The sequence below is a fragment of the Alosa sapidissima genome, chromosome 16 (assembly GCF_018492685.1).
Source record: "Alosa sapidissima isolate fAloSap1 chromosome 16, fAloSap1.pri, whole genome shotgun sequence".
Classification (NCBI taxonomy): Eukaryota; Metazoa; Chordata; class Actinopteri; order Clupeiformes; family Clupeidae; genus Alosa; species Alosa sapidissima.
The window spans coordinates 26,264,733-26,285,009 of NC_055972.1; the positions used below are offsets into that span (position 1 = coordinate 26,264,733).

At 42.4% G+C, this 20,277-nt stretch overlaps 2 protein-coding genes across 2 annotated transcripts in view; both read left to right on the forward strand.

The window, feature by feature from the left end:
• The first annotated feature begins 2,154 nt into the window (after positions 1–2,154).
• Positions 2,155–5,174, forward strand: haus2 (HAUS augmin like complex subunit 2). The gene is made up of 7 exons (XM_042065806.1): positions 2,155–2,302; positions 2,567–2,655; positions 2,770–2,862; positions 2,980–3,049; positions 3,190–3,322; positions 4,467–4,575; positions 4,822–5,174. The coding sequence occupies exons 2-7, from the start codon at positions 2,584–2,586 to the stop codon at positions 4,954–4,956; spliced, it is 612 nt and encodes a 203-aa protein (XP_041921740.1). The 5' UTR covers positions 2,155–2,302; positions 2,567–2,583; the 3' UTR covers positions 4,957–5,174.
• Positions 5,175–5,544: 370 nt separating this feature from the next.
• The window catches only part of kif16bb (kinesin family member 16Bb), a 53,589-nt gene continuing 38,856 nt past the window's right edge, over positions 5,545–20,277 (forward strand). The window contains exons 1-9 of the mRNA XM_042065804.1: positions 5,545–5,906; positions 6,271–6,332; positions 6,934–7,003; positions 7,199–7,303; positions 8,323–8,439; positions 11,727–11,824; positions 12,924–13,138; positions 13,502–13,611; positions 19,990–20,158. Coding sequence (XP_041921738.1) covers positions 13,594–13,611; positions 19,990–20,158 — 187 coding nt within the window. The 5' untranslated portion in view covers positions 5,545–5,906; positions 6,271–6,332; positions 6,934–7,003; ... (3 more) ...; positions 12,924–13,138; positions 13,502–13,593. The remainder of the gene's footprint in view (positions 5,907–6,270; positions 6,333–6,933; positions 7,004–7,198; positions 7,304–8,322; positions 8,440–11,726; positions 11,825–12,923; positions 13,139–13,501; positions 13,612–19,989; positions 20,159–20,277) is intronic.

Below are 20,277 nucleotides of genomic sequence, written 5' to 3' on the forward strand. Positions count from 1 at the left end.
TGTGGGCCGAAAGGTAGCCTGAATACTTAATAAAATCAGTGCTGCCGCTGCTACCATAGGCATCACCAAGGGACAGAAGGATTTAGACAATAAATAGAAGTAGCTATACTGCAAACTACTTTCCACTCTTCCTTGAAAACGTTTACAATGTCAAAATGCACCAACACCATTTTACATGCAAGGGTCCTCTCAATCTCCACCATGCAGCAGATCTAACTTGAATGTTACTTACTGCACTTAATTGGGAACGCATCTTGAGCAGTGAGATAGAGAAAGAGTGGCAGGTTCCAGCTGGCTTGTCATTATTGATATCTGTAGGTGGGCCGTAGAAGATTTTCAGAATTGAAAATGGGGAACCTCTGGTCTAGGAGAGTGGGTGCGCACATCCAAAGCAAAGTTTTTTGCAGTTGCCAGACAATAGTGTCAGACAGTGGAAGAAGTGTGGTCTGCATACTGCAATTTTGCTCCAAAAATATAAACTTTTTTACTTTAAAAACATAGCAACGTTTCGATCACCCTGGATCCCATCAGCCAATTTAATAGAATACGACGCATTTGCAGTTCCGATCAAGACTATAATGTGCAGTGTGCCTCTATGTCCCAGCGCTTTAGGGATCGAGAGTATACAGAAGCATGGATAAGCAATGCAGTAGAGAGGTTTACGGCCTCTACACACAGCTGCGTGCGTTGCAGTGCTGGAGACGCATCCCATTCACCCCAGTAGGGGTTAAGTCATTGAGAGACCTCAGACCCATACAGACCAGCCTCAGACGAGTCCAGGAAGTGACGTCATCCGTTGCCGAACTGAATTGTGGGTCCGTTGCGTCACGTTTCTCCCGTCGCTCGCATTGAGAAGTTCAGCTGTTGCTGCACCGACAGACGGCACCGGCCAATCAAGCCAATCGACGGACAGCACCAACCAATCAAATTACAGTTATACTTCAAGTCATTTGCATAGCTACCGTCAGGAACACCCACTGGCATGCGTTGACGGAACACAACTGTGTGAAGAAGCCATTAGTAACACAGACCAAGAACATTGCCTAAATAGAAAGAGAAATAAAAGACGATAGGAGATTCTCCTGCATTACACAGTACTCGCCACTAAGAGTTTGAAGCGATAGTGAGAAGACACTGGCCTATCCTTAGCTCAGACCCTACACTAAAAGACATTTTCTTCAGGCAACCCCCACGTTTGGTCTTTAAGCGCTCACCTAATATACGCAACCTTGTTGTCAGAGGAGACCGACCACCAGATAACGCACCGCAATTCTTCCCTCCTATTCCTGATGGCAATTACAGGTGCGCGAATTGCGCGCAATGTAACTTTACATATAAATGTAAAACCTTCAACCATCCACATACAGGAAAGGCACACAAAATAAAGGGAGTAATAATGTGCAATACAAAAAATGTAATATATATGATCAAATGCCCTTGTGGTCTAGCCTATTGGAAAGACAACACGATGCCTCAAAACATGTACTGCGTATATCGGGATCGAACAGGTCACTATTCCTAGACGGGGTGGTGATGTCGACAACTTACTCCTAAGAATAGAGGCTTTTTATATATACACCTTAAACACTATTTCACCAAAGGGGCTTAATATGTATTTTGATCTCAAGCCTTTTCTGTGATTTTCCTTTTTGGATGATGACTATGTATGATGACTATGTATTTTTTTTTGTATTTTGTATATGTATGTATATATATATATATATATATATATATATATATATATATATATATATGTGTGTGTGTGTGTGTGTGTATATATGTGAGTGTGTGTGTGTGTGTGTGTGTGTGTGTGTGTGTATATTTATATATATATTTGTCTTTGCCATGAACATTATGACTTTGCACATAGGCCTATGCCTATTGATACAATAATAAAGCTTTTTTCTTTATGACACATAGGCCGAGCTGCCTGTCAGTCATGATGATTGGCGCCCTTGGGTGCCCTGCCTAGGCGGGTACTGAATGAATGGTCATGTGATATAGGCCACACTCTTCCTGTTACCCAGATGCCTGACGAAGATCCAGGGTGATCGAAACGTTGCTATGTTTTTAAAGTAATAAAGTTTATATTTTTGGAGCAATTGCAGTGTGCCGACCACACTTCTTCCAGAATCTCTGGTCTAGAACATTCATTCCCCTCCGCTAGGTGGCGGTAGTACTGCAAAAGCCTCTTTGTCCCTAACCAGAAAACCATAAATCGAGATATCAACAAACAATACGGCGGGATGTAACCTTACCTTTGATCTTCTCTATTTCTACTCAGAGCTGAAAGTGCCATAGGGTATGAAAATCTTTTTGAAACTGAACTTTGCGAAGTTTTCTGGGGGTTGATGGATCTTCAAAACACACCTAACAGTTAGCCTAATCAAGTCATCTGTTCGTAATGCTAGATAGCTAACCGTTAACTAACCCCTGCTTACGAAATGTCACTTGAATATGTGGAAGGCTTTGCATTATTTCATTACTGAGTAGCTGCTAGCTAACGAGGTTGATAATGATTATGTAGGTTACGGGTCAGTTTTAAGAAAATTAACTGTTATTGCAGTTTGTGCAGTCATCAGGATGAGCGCAGGAGACACATCAGCTGAAGGGCAACTCCTTGAAAGTTATATTACCAGTGGGTTTCTGACCCAGGTAAGATGCTTCATAAGTGTAAATGCTTTTATTATTTTTCCATGCCTCGAGTCTGATTTATCTGGTTTTAAAACATGTAGATCTTTCTGACACACACCAACATCATTTTAACAGGAGGAGATTGATGGCGTACGAAAACAAGACGTTTTTTCCTCCAATCTGTATAATGTAGTGAAACTGAACGAAATTCAGCGTGAGAGTGATGAGGTATGGGGCTTTAAAAAGGATGGAGCAGTAGTACAATATGTGTTGTATTGTACATATTGTAAATGTATTATAGTTTCTGAACTGCTCAGTCTTGAATAGAATTTTATCTGCTTCCAGAGAGCATTTCAACTTGAGTTACTTAAGTTGGATAAGGAATTCGCTGATGTCTCTCACAACCACTATCTGAGTGAGCAAATGTGTTTGTTTCTCCCTTTTGTAGTTGATAAAGTTTTCCAAAGTTTTGCTTTCATAATGGTGAAAACAACCCCCTGTCCCAGTAGGGTTAGTACGGTAAGTAAACTGTCTTGTGTTGTGTTGTTTTGGCAGACCCCAGGATTGATGACCTTCAGAAGTTCAACTCCCACCTCCAGAGGCTGCTTCAGGAGCACATCAGCTTGAAAAAGAGGCTAATGAATCCCCGGGCTGACCAAAGCCTACCCATACACGCAGACATGCACAAGTGAGCTACTCCAGTTTTTCATAGGCCTCAAAAGAGGTCTGTGCTACTTTACCTGATATGAATAATTAATTTATTTAAAGGATTCTTTCACACAAACATACGGGTATTTGTGGGCGTTTTTGGGAGGCAACCAGGTACGCCATGCTTTTGGAGGTGCAAACAAACACTGCATTGCCATTGAGATCACATGGTAAGGAAAAATCTGATTGTTTGCACCTCCAAATGGGCGGTGACGTACGTATGTGACACAAGTTTGTGTGAAAGAATAGACCTATGGTCCAATGTAATGTTGAAAAAAAACAGAAATTGAACGCAAACAAAATCTCCACAACACAAAGGCTAATTTATACTTTTTCTGAAACATATTCCAGGATGCTATCCTATTATGTGTAGTCCTAGAAAGTTCTTTTTTTTTTTACTTTACCCTTAAAGGAGAATCCGGCAAGTTTTCACATAGATCTCTGTTCAGATCTATGTACACAGAGATGCCCCCAGAGTGTAGCGCTATAGCTGCCTGGCTGTGTTAGCTACTGGCTGTAGCAACTCGAGCTAGGTAAAACCAAAGTCCTTTTAGGCAAGTCCCTCCACTCGGTGGCCATTTGCCAACGTTTTATGGGCACTCATCGGGCACGCGAACTGCGCGTGCGCAAGGCTTCACGACACCAATCTTGCTCCAGCGGCGAGATCACAACACATGATTGGCACGATGTCTTCACAACACACCATATGATTGGCTCAATGTATTCACATCCCACCACATGATTGGCTCAATGTATTTACATGTTGACGTTTTGCCGAGGAAGGGGTGGGATATGTGTAGACAACGGCCATATTGGCGTGACAAACTAGCCCCATGCATTTCTATGGAGTATTTTTTGAGTGCTGTGTTACATTAGAAAGTCTCTGGTAAAACTGATTGTTTTTGTCATACCGACAGTACTCGGTGACCTCGAGAAACGGAGATTTATGTGAAAATTCGCCGAATTTCTCCTTTAAACAAACACATGTTTGCACTCCTTTTTTAATACATACTGTATGTGTAGGCCTGTGTTTAAGTATAAAAAGATTCTGTTTGCAGTTAGCCACAGTTTTGACATACGTTAGAATCGCACATAAGGATGTTTGCTGGTCTTCTACTTCACAGAGATGTGGTGGAGCTCATCAGCATGGTCACAGACTTCATAGAGAACTTGGACCTGAAGATAAAGACCGTACAGTCTATTCCTAACACTCAGGAAGACATTAACAAGTTGGTAGGTTTCTATTCTATTTTGTTCGAACCTTATACATATATTTCATTGAAAGGTTTCATAAAGAAACCATAACATGAAAATATTGAGTTGATTAATTGAATTGATTTTAATTAATCTAGTGCAGGCATAATTTGCACATAAATTCCACACAGTTCCCATGACAAACTCACTGAGAATCATAATAAGTACCACATTTGAAACTGCCAGGTGTGTACTGTACTGATATGGTGTTTGTGTCTCCACCAGAACATGGGCATGGCTCAGCTCCTGACCCTGGTGAAGGAGGTGGAGAGCCTCCACCAGCAGGTTCTTCAGTGGAGGGAGAAGCACCAAGGAACCAGCACAGAAAAACAGGGCCCGGAGGATGGCTGGACAAGATGACAGCTAGACCATTTCAGTTCATTAGATGACTTGTAACAATAACACATATGATTCTCGTTTAGGGCTTGGCTTAATCCATGTACAGGAAACTAGCTTTTAATGTCTCTGTCCAAATTAGATTTTTTATTTATTCTTTTCACTAGGGTTGTTTGGCTACACCATTAAAATAGTTGTGTGTGTGTGTGTGTGTACAATAAATAATAATCTTAACAGATGAACATACTTGTCCTTATTTGTGTGAAAGGGCGATTTCATTATGGTACATTTTAGTTTGATTCGTTAAAATAAAAATATTTTAAAAGTATATCTACTGTATGTACATTCGCTTGGCCATCCACTTAAACATTAGGCATCCTCAATGCCTCTTTTGCTGTGTTATTCTTCACTTCTAATAGAGAGCCTTAGGCATCATGTTTTTGAACAGCAAATTCTAATCATTCTAGAATAGATCTATTTTCAGATTATTTATTGCCTAATGCAAATCGGATGAATTTCAGTTGGAAATGTGACGCATCAATTAGTCTACAGTAGGCAGAGAATATTCTCACGTGAGATCACCACTGATGGATCTCTAAGAATACTGTAAAAATCCCATTTGTTTCAGCTTTTGCAAAAAATTGGCAAAGAAAAGTCATCAAGAGCACAACCCTTGAAAATGGATGGCAACTGCTACTAAGCCACTACATGTTTCCTATCAGAACCACTAGATGGCAGCCTATCACGAGACTAGACATTTCCTCAGCCTCTACTGTCTGTCTAATAATTAAATATCGAGTGCATACATATGTTACCAAAGTAGCCATATTGAACTGAGGTTACAAAAATGAGAAGGGAGGTAGTTTATAAACATTGTAATGTAATGTGACAGATATCTGCTGCAAACCCAAGCACGTGTCAAATGGCCCTCGAGGACTTCAACTGAAAGGTGTTACACCTGTAAGGGGCAAAGGGTAAGCTTGTGCTACGCCAGAGCCCGTCTTCCTATTAGACATTCTCTGGATACGCCTCGAGTTAAACAAGTAGCTTGGAACTTATCTCCACATATGAGGGGGACGTTTTTTTCCTCTCATTCATTAACAATCCGTTGGGTTTGTTCTAACCACGACACCTAATCAGGTGAACGCACGGATAATCATATGCAGAAGTTTAGGCTCAGGGCCGTGGTAGGCTATCAGCTGGAAGTTGTTTAGACTACAAGCCTTTATTCACATTCGGCAACTTGACAAACACGGGATAATATTTATTTTCCAATATAGTCTGACATGCATGTATTGCCCTGATTATTATGGTTATAGATTGTTTTCTCCTGTGCAGCGCCTGAAAATAATGATGGCGTGCGTACGGGTGGCTGTCCGAGTTCGATCCCTGAACAAGAGGTTTGTAATCTTGAGTAATATTTTAATCATAACGACATCTTTGTTATTAACACACTAATTGGATAGTAGCTTTGCGTGATCGCTGTAGTTCTCTTGATTCGTTTGCTTGGTTTCGACAACGTCATCATGTTAGGTAGCCTACAACTTCGCTTACATGTCAGAAAAACATAAGTAAAAGCCTACCTTCGTCGTCCAATGAGAAATACTCCCAAGCATACAGCAAATGACTGTGTCAATCCTAATATCAGATACTGTCAGCTTTATTTAGCTCTATTTGTTAACCAGATCAGTTGCCCATACAATTCTGTCCAATCCAATAAACCTTTTGTTGTAAACACTTTTAGGCTAGGCCAGTTTGGACCTGGGTGTTGGGGAACTGGGATTTTTTGAAGTAATGATTAAATTAAACATTCATCAGACTTAACCCCCTGAAAAAAAATGTCAGAGTGCCCCATTTACTATTTGTCAGTGTTGTGTGATGGTTTGTCGGTTGTTAAATAGCAGCCCATCTTATATGTGGTAGCCTTGCTATTAATTTATTATTTTGTTGTTTTTGTTGTTGTTTTTGTGGCGGCCTACATGATCTGTGAACATTTCACAGAGAAAAGGACTTGTCTTCTAAGGTCATTATTCGTATGGAGGAAAATAAGACCTCTATCCTCAATGTTAAGGTGAATCCTCTCCTTTTATCTGACACTTCAAACATTGACTTTTTTTTTTTTTTATCGGACCTTTAGTTATGTAGCCACCACTTTGCTACAGTAGTTAATGTCTTTATTATTAATGCAGAGTAGAATACTCTACAGTTGAACACGGTGTGGGTATCTGCCATGATCCTATTTTCAACATCTCTATTATCCTTGCAGGATATTCTTATGAATATATCAGAAGAGAAGACAAAGTCATTCATCTATGATTTTTCTTATGACTCCAGCAATGCAAAGAATCCCAACTTTGCAACTCAAGATAAGGTGCAAAAGAGTTTCATACTCTGAACAATCATTCAACATGTTTTATAATTTATATTTCCCTATTTCTTCATGCAGTGAAGAACACGATGGGTGTGGTCATTCAATGTCAGATAAAATAAGATATCTTGAATAGGCCTAGTTCTGTTTGGGCCAGAATAATTTCAGTATGTAGTCTTCAGGCCTCTTTTCTTTCAGGTAAATGGTTAAGGTTCAGGATACACTAACAGTAAATAGTTGTAGCTGAGTTTTGTTTTTACTATAATGGGTTTGCCAAATCCATATTGGACTTTATACTTCAAAATTATGCTTGCGTATTATACATATCGATGCCTTATTGAATGCCTATGTTGTTATTTCTTTGATGCATGGAGGTCTCTCCGTCACAAAGTTGCCATTCTGCTGCTCCACTTGCTTCCCAACTTTTAATTACAAACCATCAGATGTGGCTCTCCCATTGTATGGCCGTAATGGCCTCGTGTCTGTGCTCCTGGGCCAGACAGATTAAACTGTGATGTGCGGGTAACGGCGGTGGCATGAGCCCTCAGGGTGTGTGTGTGTGTGTGTGTGTGTGTGTGTGTGTGTGGCTGTGAAGCCTGGCCTGCCACCCAGGGGCTGTCACTAATTAGGCAGTGTGATTTATGCCCTCAGGTCACTCTGCAGTAGCAGCAGCAGCATAGCGACATGTCAATCAGGGCACGAAATGTCCTCTGAAGAGCTCTGTGTGCTTATACGCGTGTCGCAGTGTAGCGACTAGCGAGTGTCTGGTGGCAGGGCTAGATGCTGAAGAGTGTAACCCATGTCACTCTTCTGCTACACGTTGGCTGTCTCTTTTCTTTCATCATCTTTCATTCTTCTCCATACCCCCCACCCCCCACACGCACACACCTCACCCCTCACATCCTCTTCTCTATGTGCTGTCTCATTATGTTGAGAGCTCATCGTGCTACAGAGCTCTAATGGTGTGCTGTCCCATTACGATGGCTCTCTTAAGATCAGCCTTTGTCGCTTTCCTTTCTCAGGTCTTCACAGACCCGGGTCGTGATGTTCTGGAGGCAGCCTTTGAAGGTTACAATGCCTGCATCTTTGCCTACGGCCAGACTGGTTCCGGGAAGTCATACACAATGATGGGCACTGCAGTAAGTGTTGAAGGCCTTTGTGGTCTTCAGAGGAACATCACTGTCTGTTCCCTTCCCTCATAAATCTGCAGACAGAGCCTAGTGTTTTCTATAAACCCCTACACTTATTATCACATCTCTACCATTACATGAGTGCACACACATACACATGCACACGCCCATACGCACATACACACACGCACACACACACACACACGCACACACACACACACACACACACACACACACACATGCACACACACACACACACGCTTGTACTCTCTATCTTCTATCTCTGGTTTTCTCAGTCTTATTATCTTTTCTCTTTCTCTCTCTCACACAAACAAATACAGTGCCTCACTCTTGCTCTTTCTCACTCACATGCGCTCACACACACACACAAACACGAACACCAGTGTTTCCTACAGAATTGGATTATATTCGAACAAATCTGTGTAGCGTGGTTATGATGCCAACAACAATTGTTAATGTTTTCTTTGAACATGCATGCAGGTTCGTCGAGAGACAAGGAGAGACTGTGCAAAGGTGCACATAGCTAAATAATGAAAAAATTGCATCCAATTTAAATAGTACAACATAGAAAATCTTTGTGTGGATAGCGTTCTCAATGGGTCGGGTTGGCCCGAAAAACCCGACGGGACCCGCGGGTTCGGGCCGGGTTCGGGTCGAAAATATAAGCAAATGACTCGGGTCGGGTCGGACCTCGGGCTTAATCTTTTCCGCTCAGTGAAAAAAAAACATTTATTAATCATCGCTGCTGTTCACCGTAAAGAAAATCTGGCTGCTGCGTGCAACGTAGAGGGGCGGGGGCAGACCTGACGCAGCTGCGTGCACCCCTAGTCTGGAGAAGAAGATGTAATTGGTGAAAAGTAAACTTGTCGCAGGTGAATTCACTGTCGCTACTACTGTAGGAGTGGGAAAATCAGAGGTCTGGAAAGTGTTTGGAGTGGTGCTGGATTCTGATGGAAATTCTACAGGTCATGTGCAATGCTCAAAATGCAAGGTGCTGATGAAATATGTGACCCTGCAAGGCGAAACCAGTCGCTTTAGTAAAATTTACAAAATTAAGTTATTGTGCTCACATGAACGGTCATAAACTAAGCTTTCCAACGATATGTATATCGAGGGTAAGCCTATTGCAAAAAGTATCGCTAAGATAACCGCATCCAAAGATGGCATGGTTCTTCCTTCACGATAGGGCCTACGCCAGAAGAGGAGAAAAATCACCGTTTTAAGTAGGAACTGTCACGCTAATGTGTTGAATCTTCACCTAAATAAAGTCAGGGTTTAACAGTCAAAACATGTGTTTTACGTCGGACCGCGGGCCAGGTTCGGGCAGATAATTCTGTTGATGTGTCGGGTTACATCGGGTCCGGGCTTTAAAAGCCACGGGCCGGGTCGGGTCAGGTTGTAATTTTCAGGCCCGTTGAGAACTCTAGTATGGTGGTCAATGTTGATATTGTGTTGGGCCGCCACAAATAAGTCAATGTATAGAAAAAACTGAACACCTAACACACTTGATCACACACACATACACACACACACACACAGAGACATACAATAACACACTTGATCTCACATCTGTGCTTTCTCTGCCTGGCGCTTTCTCATTTCTGTTTCTCTTTGGGCTGCAGTGTAGCCTACCACAGGCAGAGAATGATGAGGTCCTCTCACCTCTATGGGCCGCAGATGGGCTCCATCTTTACTGTCAACCTCTTTCTCTCTCTCTCTCTCTCTCTCTCTCTCTCCCCCTACCATGCACATTTCTCCACCGCTAATCGGAAAATGTGATGAGAGCAGCACCCCACCCCCCCATCAATGCAGAACAGGAACAGGAGCCCTGTGAAGCTAATGAGATTTCTGCCTGTGTACCGGACTTGTGCAAGGTCATCACGCGAAGCACATTGTCAACGGCGCTTGATAATCGAATCAGTCCTTCTTAATATTCACTCGCTCCCGTATGGTAATTAAGAGAAGATGAGTCACACAAATCATAAAACGACAGAACACCTGACTGACTCGCTCACTCTATTTCTTTCTATCCCTCGCTCTCTCTTTCTCGCCCTCACTCTCTCTTTCTCTCCCTCATGCTGATACACAGGTCTTTAGCATTTGAATAGTTACAATTTGTCAACAAAAATACCCAGAGCAAGGTGCCATGAAGAATTTCAACTTAACATGATGTCACATAGAGATGTGTGTGTTGTTGTAGCTTTTCTAAGATGGTCCTGTCGAAAGTAAATGAAAGCATAGATATATTCTGTGTTTGGGATGAACATAGAAACTTGTGGCCTGGCTATATATTGTTTATATTGATTTCTATATTGATTTGATTTGGTGTACCGAGAATGGTGTAAGAGAGTTTATGTGTCATGGTGTGCTGACCTGTCAGTAAATTAACTTGCTAGAGCTGAGCTAGAGCTAATCTTTTCTTTCCTAGAGACAGGCCCTTGTGACATTTTGTACAGTTTTCCATACCTTTATCTGTGCTGCTTCTGATTACCCAGCTGTCTTACTGTATGAGGACTATGACTCACCTGGGTCCCAAGTGAACTTCAGGTAGTGGTGCGACCTCACACAAGTAATTCCTCCACAACATTTATGTCTCATTTTATCAGGTGATCTCATCACCCTAGTACTGCAGTGCCCACATTTAAGACGATACGTTTAACATGAGATGTTGGGATGAACATAAATGGCTGTTTTTGTTTTAAGCTGTTTTTATAATTCATTTTACATTATTTTATTATGGGATACAGGTATTGTATGATATCATAAAAAAAAAACTTTTTGTGCAGTTGAAATCTTAGGTTGTCCACCTCGTGAAAGCTGCTATGGTCACAGCAGAAAAATGGAACACTAGTCTCTTTAATCCCTATGCACGTACTCCGTTCTCAGAAAAGCACAGGACAAACTGTCCAGGCTTTCCCCACACCCCTCCATCTAAATATCACCCTCTGCCATCTGCCAGGTGTTTGAGTCAGAGGATCAGACTCCGACATTTTAAAATCCCATTTGGGTCTATTACGGTTAACATCTTGAGTAGTAAACGTGGCAATATACTTGGTGTAAGGGCAAAGGCACGTAGTGGCAATAAAAGGCCCGGCAGCACTCCTGAATGGTAACACAGGGATGATGGAGCAGTGCGGTCCCTACTGTATGCACACATTAAGAGTTTAGAGTTATCAGACTGTAATTCCAGGTTAGGTAGAGTTACGGCATAAGAAGTCGAACTCCTGCCAAAGCAATTGTTTTGTTCTGATTCCTGGCTGTGTGTGTTTGTTCAGGATGATGTTTGACTGACCCCTCGCATCTGTGAAGGCCTTTTCAGCCAGATTACAGGACTGTCCCAGATGGACCATACCTCCTTCCACACGTCAGTCAGGTAAGCAGAGGAGGTCTGTGAGGAGAGGAGAGGACACCGGAAAGTTCAGTGGTGTACGTCCATGTTACAGTTCGGGGTCAGGAAAGGAATGGATGTTCATCTCCGCTGGCCAGGAATCCATTTTTTAAACCTGTCTGACAGAAAAGATAAATCAAAGCCTTACCTTTCCGACTGATGGTGAGGAGGAAAAATGGACCATGAGCGCTCAGTTACCTCTACTCAAGGGTAATGTCAGAAAAGACCTCCACAAGCTGCCTGTAAAGCGTGCTCTCTCTCTCTCTCTCTCTCTCTCTTTCTCTCTCTCTCTCTCTCTTTCTCTCTTTCTCTCTTTCATTTTCTCTCCCACTTTTTCTCTCACTCTTCCTCTCGATTATTCTGTTCTCCTGGCAGCCTGTCTGCTCTCAGGGGCACTCTTATTTAGCAGCTCACTCTAATTGGTAACAAACGAGATGGGAGGTCATCCGTTTGAGCACGGCTTGGCCAAAGAGTGCTCTCTCTCTCTCTCTCTCTCTCTCTCTCTCTCTCTCTCTCTCTTGCTCTTCACCTCTCTCTCCCCCTCTTTTTCTGTCATCGCCCATCTTTCTCTCTCAGTCTATGTTTCTCTCACTCTCTCTCTCTCTCTATTTTCGCTCCTCATGGTGGACACCTGGCACAGTCTCCACCGGTGCATCCGTCAGCCATAACACCCCCCCCACCCACTGGCCCACCTGCCCTCCCGCCCACCACAGGTGAGCCTTGGTTTGGCGTGTCTGCTCCTGGCACTGGGATTAAAAAAAACACTCATAAATGTGTTGGCTGCCTTCTGCACCACCCCGGAGTCAATCCCAGGTGACCTCTGATGATGCAGACAGTAAAAGGGCGGGGGTAGGGGGGGCAGTCAGGTGGGGGGTAGGTTTAGCCGTCCTCAGCTAGCGTTCCCTAGCGTGAAAACTGATGACATTATGGAGACAGCGCCCGAAGGAATGGACCCTCCTCTCCTCTCCACGAGCTGACTGCTCACTCTCTAATGAACACTCTGTTGGATTGCTCTGGGTAGTTTTTCCTTTATTTATCTATACAGGCTATTTATTTCTGTAGTTTATTTTTGTCTGTTCGCTAGCTGCTGTGTCCACCACCCGGCGGGAATCGACACATCCAAAGCTCTGAGAGTGTTTTAAATTCCGGAGACCCGCCAGTGACCGTGACCCCCCACGACCCACCCACCCCCGCCCGGTCCAGTGTGGTTGTGTGAGACGGCAGCCTGCTGAGGAGGACTTTATTACTCTATGGAGCCATTACATCCTTTTACATCAAATGCTTTGACAAGTCCAGTGTGTGAGCTGTTTGTTTAATGCCTATTCGATTCAAAATGGGACTTTTTATGTCACTTTTCGCTCTCTATCAGATAATTGAGCAATTAGTCCACACTTGTTATGTTATTACCAATTCTCACTCCTTCTTAGCTTGTAACACTGATGTTTCTCAGACGTTTCATCAAGGAAATCATTGAATAGGCCATTCAACAGCAACTCCACTCAAGAGATTCTAAACTTGCCTGACAGGGAGCTTGAAGTAATGCCTAGTATTGCACAATTCAGAGACACTTTAGATAATATCTTGTGTGATTAATTCCTAGCCCATGTGTCGTGGACAGCTTTTTATTCTCCTCTCTCCTTCCTCTCCTCTCCTTTCTGTCAGCTATCTGGAGATCTACAATGAGTGAGTGCGAGACCTCTTGGGCAGGAAGCCGACGGAGGGAAGCTGCCTGAGAGTGAGGGAGCACCCCAGAGATGGACCTTATGTGGAAGGTAAATCCAAAACACGCGCGCGCGTTATTCATTTCTGTATGAGCTGAATTATGCAAGAAACTATCACAGCTTTATTGCTGCTTTAGTAAATTGTGTGTGTGTGTGTGTGTGTGTGTGTGTGTGTGTGTGTGTGTGTGTGTGTGTGTGTGTGTGTGTGTGTGTGTGTGTGTGTGTGTGTGTGTGTGTGTGTGTGTGCGTGCGTGTGCAGGCCTGTCCAAGCAGCAGGTGCACAGCTACAGTGATGTGGAGAGGCTGATGGAGAAGGGCAATGCCAGTCGTGCCATAGGCAGCACAGCCATGAACCAGACCAGCAGCCTCTCGCATGCCATCTTCACCATCAACTTCAGACAGGTTATACACACATATACACACACGCATTAGGGTGCATCATCCGCCTCACTTTTTAAAAAAAATTCCTAACCCCTCACTGCTCCCCAAGCGCCGCTGTAGCAGGCAGCTCACTGCATCGGGAGTAGTGTGTGCTTCACCTCACTGTGTGTTCACTGTGTGCGGAGTGTGTTTCACTAATTCACGGATTGGGATAAATGCAGAGACCAAATTTCCCTCACTGGATCAAAAGAGTATATATACTTATACTTAAAAGTTTGATGATTTTTTCACAGGCTTTCCTTTCTGATATCAAAGGAATGTTAGCCTTTTTATAAAAGCTGGACACCTGGGACAGTACGATATTTGCTGATTCCCACTTTGTCCTGTTTTCTGATGAACCATCCGAAAGATACCACACGAAGCAACTGAGAACTTGGCGACAGTTTGGAAGATGGAATCCAGTGATAATCGAGTCATCCTAAACAAGGCCACTGCCCAAACAAAATATCCAAGGCGATTGTCTTATAGACAGAGTACATTTTGAAGACTGTGGATTGGCATTACTAATACACTCTCCACTAGAAGCAATGTTGCAAGAAAGTTCATGTAATCCTGTGTGATACAACTACTACTTTACAAGTAGTGTTACAATACACATTAAGGTGTTTTTCATCAAATAACATATAGAAGAAAAAAAAAACGTTTTTTTGAGAAAAATCACCATAATATGTATGACAACATAAAGAAACCCAATGTTTATCCAATGAGCTGTGTGCTTTATGCCCTTAACACAGTTATTATTCAAATAACTACTGGCTAAAAAATTGATAATAGTGAAATAATGTGAAATATACCCCTATAGTCCCCCATATTGTGAGGTGATTTCCTGAATTTGGCTAGCCTGACGAGCCAGACCCACATTAAAATGTAGGGTCTGGGCACTCACCGTTCGCAGTGCTCAGTCCGAGGGGCGGGATAATCGGTTGTCTTTCAAATTCCCTCTGCACGCAATAGGACAGCGCTATGAGTCCCATGCGTTTTCCCACCAGTGGAGCTGGCTAGTTCAAACTTTTGCCAACTTAAAAAAAGCTTAACTCGTGTCACACGGTTCGCCAACAGCAACATCCATCTTCTTTGTTTTTAAGTAGCAGGGAATTCAAGCCAAACCGTTGCAACTCTGCTATCAATCATGTTAAGCCCGCCTAACTAGCCTGACGAGCCAGACCCACATTAAAATGTAGGGTCTGGGCACTCACCGTTTGCAGTGCTCAGTCCGAGGGGCGGGATAATCGGTTGTCTTTCAAATTTCTTCTGCACGCAATAGGACAGCGCTATGAGTCCCATGGTTTCCCACCAGCAGAGCTAGTTGGCTAGTTCAAACTTTTGCCAACTTAATAAAAGCTTAACTCGTGTCACAATGTTCGCCAACAGCAACATTATCTTATTTGTTTTCAAGTAGCAGGGAATTCAAGCCAAACCGTTGCAACTCTGCCATCAATCATTATGTTAAGCCCGCCTAACAACTCTATACACAATTTGATTGGCCTGATAGAAGTTTAATTTTTCGAGCTCACAAGCCAACGGAGAGTTGCTAGACTAGCCCTGGCAGCAAATGTAATTTGTTGCTGCTAGGGTGCGTCTAGATTTCTAGGCTACCACCTAACGACTCTATACACGATTTGATTGGCCTGATAGAAGTTTAATTTTTCAAGCTCACAAGCCAACGGAGAGTTGCTAGACTAGCCCTGGCAGCAAATGTAATTTGCGTCTAGATTTCTAGGCTAGAAATTGGCAACAATTTCGACCATTCGTAAAGGTTGATGGTGGGCCACCTAAATATTATCCAATTTACTTCAAAAAATTTAAAATTTACCAGGAATGTTATTTCGCTTATTGGAACATAATAAGCATAGGGACAGATTAATGCACCCTAACACGCATATAATAAGCTTTATTTGTATAGCACCTTTCATACACAGAATGCAGCTCAAAGTGCTTTACATTTGAAGCATGTAACACAATAATAGTCAGTCAGTCATTATCAATCACTTTTCTTCATTGCTGGGGCCGTTTATGATCCACTCAGCAACATATCAAAAATATAGAAAAATAACATGTCATAAGACTGGCAGCCTTAACCCTTTACCCCCCCATAAGCACGCCATATGGCAACTGTGGCAAGGAAAAACTCCCATATTCCAGGAAGAAACCTTGAGCAGAACCTGACTTAATAGGGGGAGCCCATCTGTTTCTGGCTGGCTGCGCCCTCCAATGGCAGCAGATGTAGAATAATCTGAAAAAGTAGTCTACAGGATAAGATGAGTTAACTAAAAGCTTTCCTGTACAGGTATGTTTTCAGATCTTTTTTAAAAATATTTACTGAACTCGCCTGCTTGATGTACAGAGGCAGGGTGTTCCATAGTTTTGGGGCATAATGGATAAAAGCAGCTTCTCCACTTTGCTTGTGGAGCACTTTGGGTACGATTAAAAGATTAGAATTGGATGATCTAAGATTCCTTTGTGGTTGATAAGATATTAAAAGCTCAGAGATATACAGTATGAAGGTGCTATGCCATTCAGAGCTTTGTAAGTAATTAACATAACCTTAAAATCAATGTTATAGGAAATAGGGAGCCAGTGCAGTTCAGCCAACACAGGGGTGATGTATTCTCTCTTCTTAGTCTTAGTTAAAAGCCTAGTCGCAGAATTCTGTATGAGTGACAATTTCTTTAGATGTTTTTTGGAAAGACCAGTGAAAAGTGCATTGCAGTAGTCTAACCTGCTAGTGATAAAGGCATGAATTAGTTTTTCTGCATCTTGTTGAGTTAAAAAGGGCCGCACTTTGGCAATGTTTCTCAGGTGGAAATAGGCTGTCTGAGTAACTTTACTGATATGGGGTTTAAAACTTAACTCTGCATCTAAGATGACACCGAGGCTTGTTACTTTTGGTTTGACCTGGTGCGCCAAGTTCCCCAGATTACTAAGAACAATGTCTCGCTTTAGTTTTGGTCCAACCAAAAGTACCTCTGTTTTGTCATCATTTAGTTTCAAATTTTTTTTGCTCATCCACTGATTAATGGAGGTTAGGCATGCAGTGAGGGAGCAAAGGCCATCTGGGTTAATTGGCTCCACAGAAATATACAATTGGGTATCATCTGCGTAGCTATGGAAGTTTACATTATGCTGACTTATGACGTTTCCCAACGGAAGCATATATAGGGAAAATAGCAGGGGACCAAGGCAGCTCCCCTGGGCCACACCAAAAGGCAAGTCATGTTTTTCAGACACATGATCTCCTAGACTGATATAAAAATCTCTGCCAGTAATGTAGGTTTGAAACCAGTTTAGAGCATTATCAGAGAGACCCACCCACTTCGCAAGGCGGTGAATTAGGATGCTATGATCAATGGTGTCAAATGCCGCACTCAAATCCAGAAGAATAAGGATTGAGACTTTGTTTGAGTCAGTAGCCAGTCTAAGATCATTGACTATTTTTACTAGAGCTGTTTCTGTGCTGTGATTTGATCTAAAACCTGATTGGAATTTTTCAAGGATACTGTTTTCGTTGAGGAAGGTATTTAACTGATTACAAACGACTTTTTCAAGTACTTTGCTCAGGAACGGTAGATTTGATATAGGCCTGTAGTTGCTCAGATTGGTATGGTCAAGATTCGACTTTTTAAGTAAAGGTTTCACAACAGCGGTTCTAAACGCAGTTGGAAATATACCTGTTTCTAATGAGGTATTTATTACCTTGAGAATAAAGGGAGCTAAGCTATCATATACATTTTTGAGGAATCTAGTAGGGATTGGATCCAAAACACATGTTGAGGAGCCGGTTTGAGTTATAATTTTACCAAGCTCAGATTGAGTAATAGTGCTAAAGAACCTTAATTTTGGGGGGATGCTTTTGGGTGTACTATCAAACATATTACTTGTGTTACCAATAGCCTCCCTTATAGAAATGACTTTGTTTTTGAAGAAGTCTACATACACTCACTCACTCTCACTCACACACACACACACACACACACACATACACACGCTCTCTCTCACAGAGTAGGCAAACATTTATTGTGCTCTCTCTCACACATACACACAGACACATGCACACATACAGAGACACAAACAAACACTCACACACACACAGACACATGCACACATACAGAGACACAAACAAACACTCATCCACACACAAGTATTAGCATACACCCACACTTCAGCTACAGTGTGTGCAAAGAGCAAACACATGTGACCACTGATACCATTACTCTCCTTCCTCATATCTTATAGGGGACCTTAAAGACCTTTGCATAAAAAAGGGCCATGGCATTTGTCACAGCATTTTTCTGTACTCTGCTCATTTGAAGCACATAAGCTGGTGTTATGTAACATCCCAGCATTCTGATATGTAGGTTGTATACTGTGCATGTTATCTGTGTACATAAATAGAGCTCAGTAGCTTGTTGTTGGTTTGCTTTTGCTTTGAAAACTTGTCGACCACACTGTGAGCTCTTGCTGTTGGCTGTTGGTGCTTGCTTGGCACTCCATGTCGGTCATGGCAGGTCTGTTGCCATACTTTTCTTGGCCTTGCGGTTAACACATGCTTTCAGGATTTTAATTAGCAGTGGCGCTGGTCACGTTTGCTCCAGTTTGTTCACACATGATCACTGTATGTGTCAAGCATTTCGGTGCCTTTTCTACTGAATGTGCCCCTGAGGACCTTTCTCCTTCTCACAAAGCTCTTCTCCTCAGCACAACCATGCTACCGATGAACTCCAAGGTCACTCCGTACTAGCGTGTCTGTGTGTGTGTGTCTGTCTGTGTCTGTGTATCTGTGTGTGTGTCTCTGTATCTGTGTGTGTGTGTGTGTGTGTGTGTGTGTGTGTGTGTGTGTGGTCTTTTTCTTTTCCATAATTGCTATTGGCCCTCCATCACTTGCTCAATATGAAAAGAAAAAAAAAATGGTTTGGAGAATGGTTCTCCATCATGCCATAGCGTTTCTGCTTTTGTCTCCCCGCTTAGTTAGCTCGTTGGCACTAGCCTTTGGGAACAGTTCCCAAAACATGAAAAGAAGTGTTTTTATTAGGCAGGAGTTCGCGCCCCCCCCCACACTCCCACTTAATCAGTCTTGTTTGTGTGTGTGTGACGTGTGTGTGTGTGTGTGTGTGTGACGTGTGTGTGTGTGACGTGTGTGTGTGTGTGTGTGTGTGTGTGTGTGTGTGTGTGTGTGTGACGTGACATGTAGATTTCTGTGTTCAAGTCCATTACTTTGGTTTTAAAATAATTAGAAATTAATAACAAGCTAAAAAAATAGCTACTTTCTCTTCATAGTTAGACAGTTTACATGTCAGGTGGTACAACCAATGTAAAACTAAGAAAAAGTTATTTTAATATAAAACTCTTTATTGTATTGGAAAATGTAATGGATCAACTTGCTAGCAAAGTCAAAAGGTTATATAGGTGTCCAAGAATATGCCTGTATAATTTGAAATTAATAGCAAAAGTCAGGTGGCGCAACCGCATCGTCAGGTGGTGCAACCAGATAAAATACTAATTTAAAACAAGAAATAGTAGATTAAAGTGAACAAATGGTTGAAAAATGTGTTGTACCTAACTATTCTATTAAACAGTATACTTTTTCATTTGTAAAATATTTATTCACATTTTAAATGTAAAGTTGGATGATGGAAAACCAAAATACCCGTCCTCTACAATAAACTATTCATAAATAACTTTTAATACCAGGGTCAACTACAAAATAATAATATGTTAAGCAAGGAAGTGTGTTTTTTTTTTAGAATCTTTTGGTTGCGCCACTTGACATTTTTTGGGAGGTAAAATTGCAAATACAGTCTAAAAATGAATTAAAACCTCTGTAAATGTTGCACAACCATTAAGACTTGTTTAAACACAGTCTTCCAACTTCAAAAAAATGCATTCTGTCCTGTTCTGCATTATTTTGAAAACATTTATTTGTCAATATCCCGTGTTTGTGTCTGTATGTCTGTGTATGTGTATGTCTGTGTGTGTGTGTCAGGCTCCCAGGCCCGATTCGATGCAGAGCTGCCCAGCGAGACCACGAGCAAGATCCACCTGGTGGACCTGGTGGGCAGTGAGCGTGCGGAAGCCACAGGTGCCTCGGGCACCCGACTCAAGGAGGGCGCCAACATCAACAAGTCACTAGTGGCCCTGGGAAACGTCATCTCAGCCCTCGGTACGGTAGATTATCAGGGTGCCGCTAATAAGACGCATCACCCCCAGCAGTAGCACCTCAGCTTGCACCCCCCCCCCCCCCCGCATTGATTCAGTCAGCACTTTAATAACCACAGTCAT

Bases quoted from the DNA above. Each gene is read 5' to 3' on its own strand.
- haus2 (XM_042065806.1), top strand. From the start codon at position 2,584: ATGAGCGCAGGAGACACATCAGCTGAAGGGCAACTCCTTGAAAGTTAT. The intron at 2,656-2,769 runs GTAAGATGCTTC...TCATTTTAACAG, and splicing joins CCAGTGGGTTTCTGACCCAG to GAGGAGATTGATGGCGTACG. The intron at 3,050-3,189 runs GTGAGCAAATGT...TTGTTTTGGCAG, and splicing joins CTCTCACAACCACTATCTGA to ACCCCAGGATTGATGACCTT.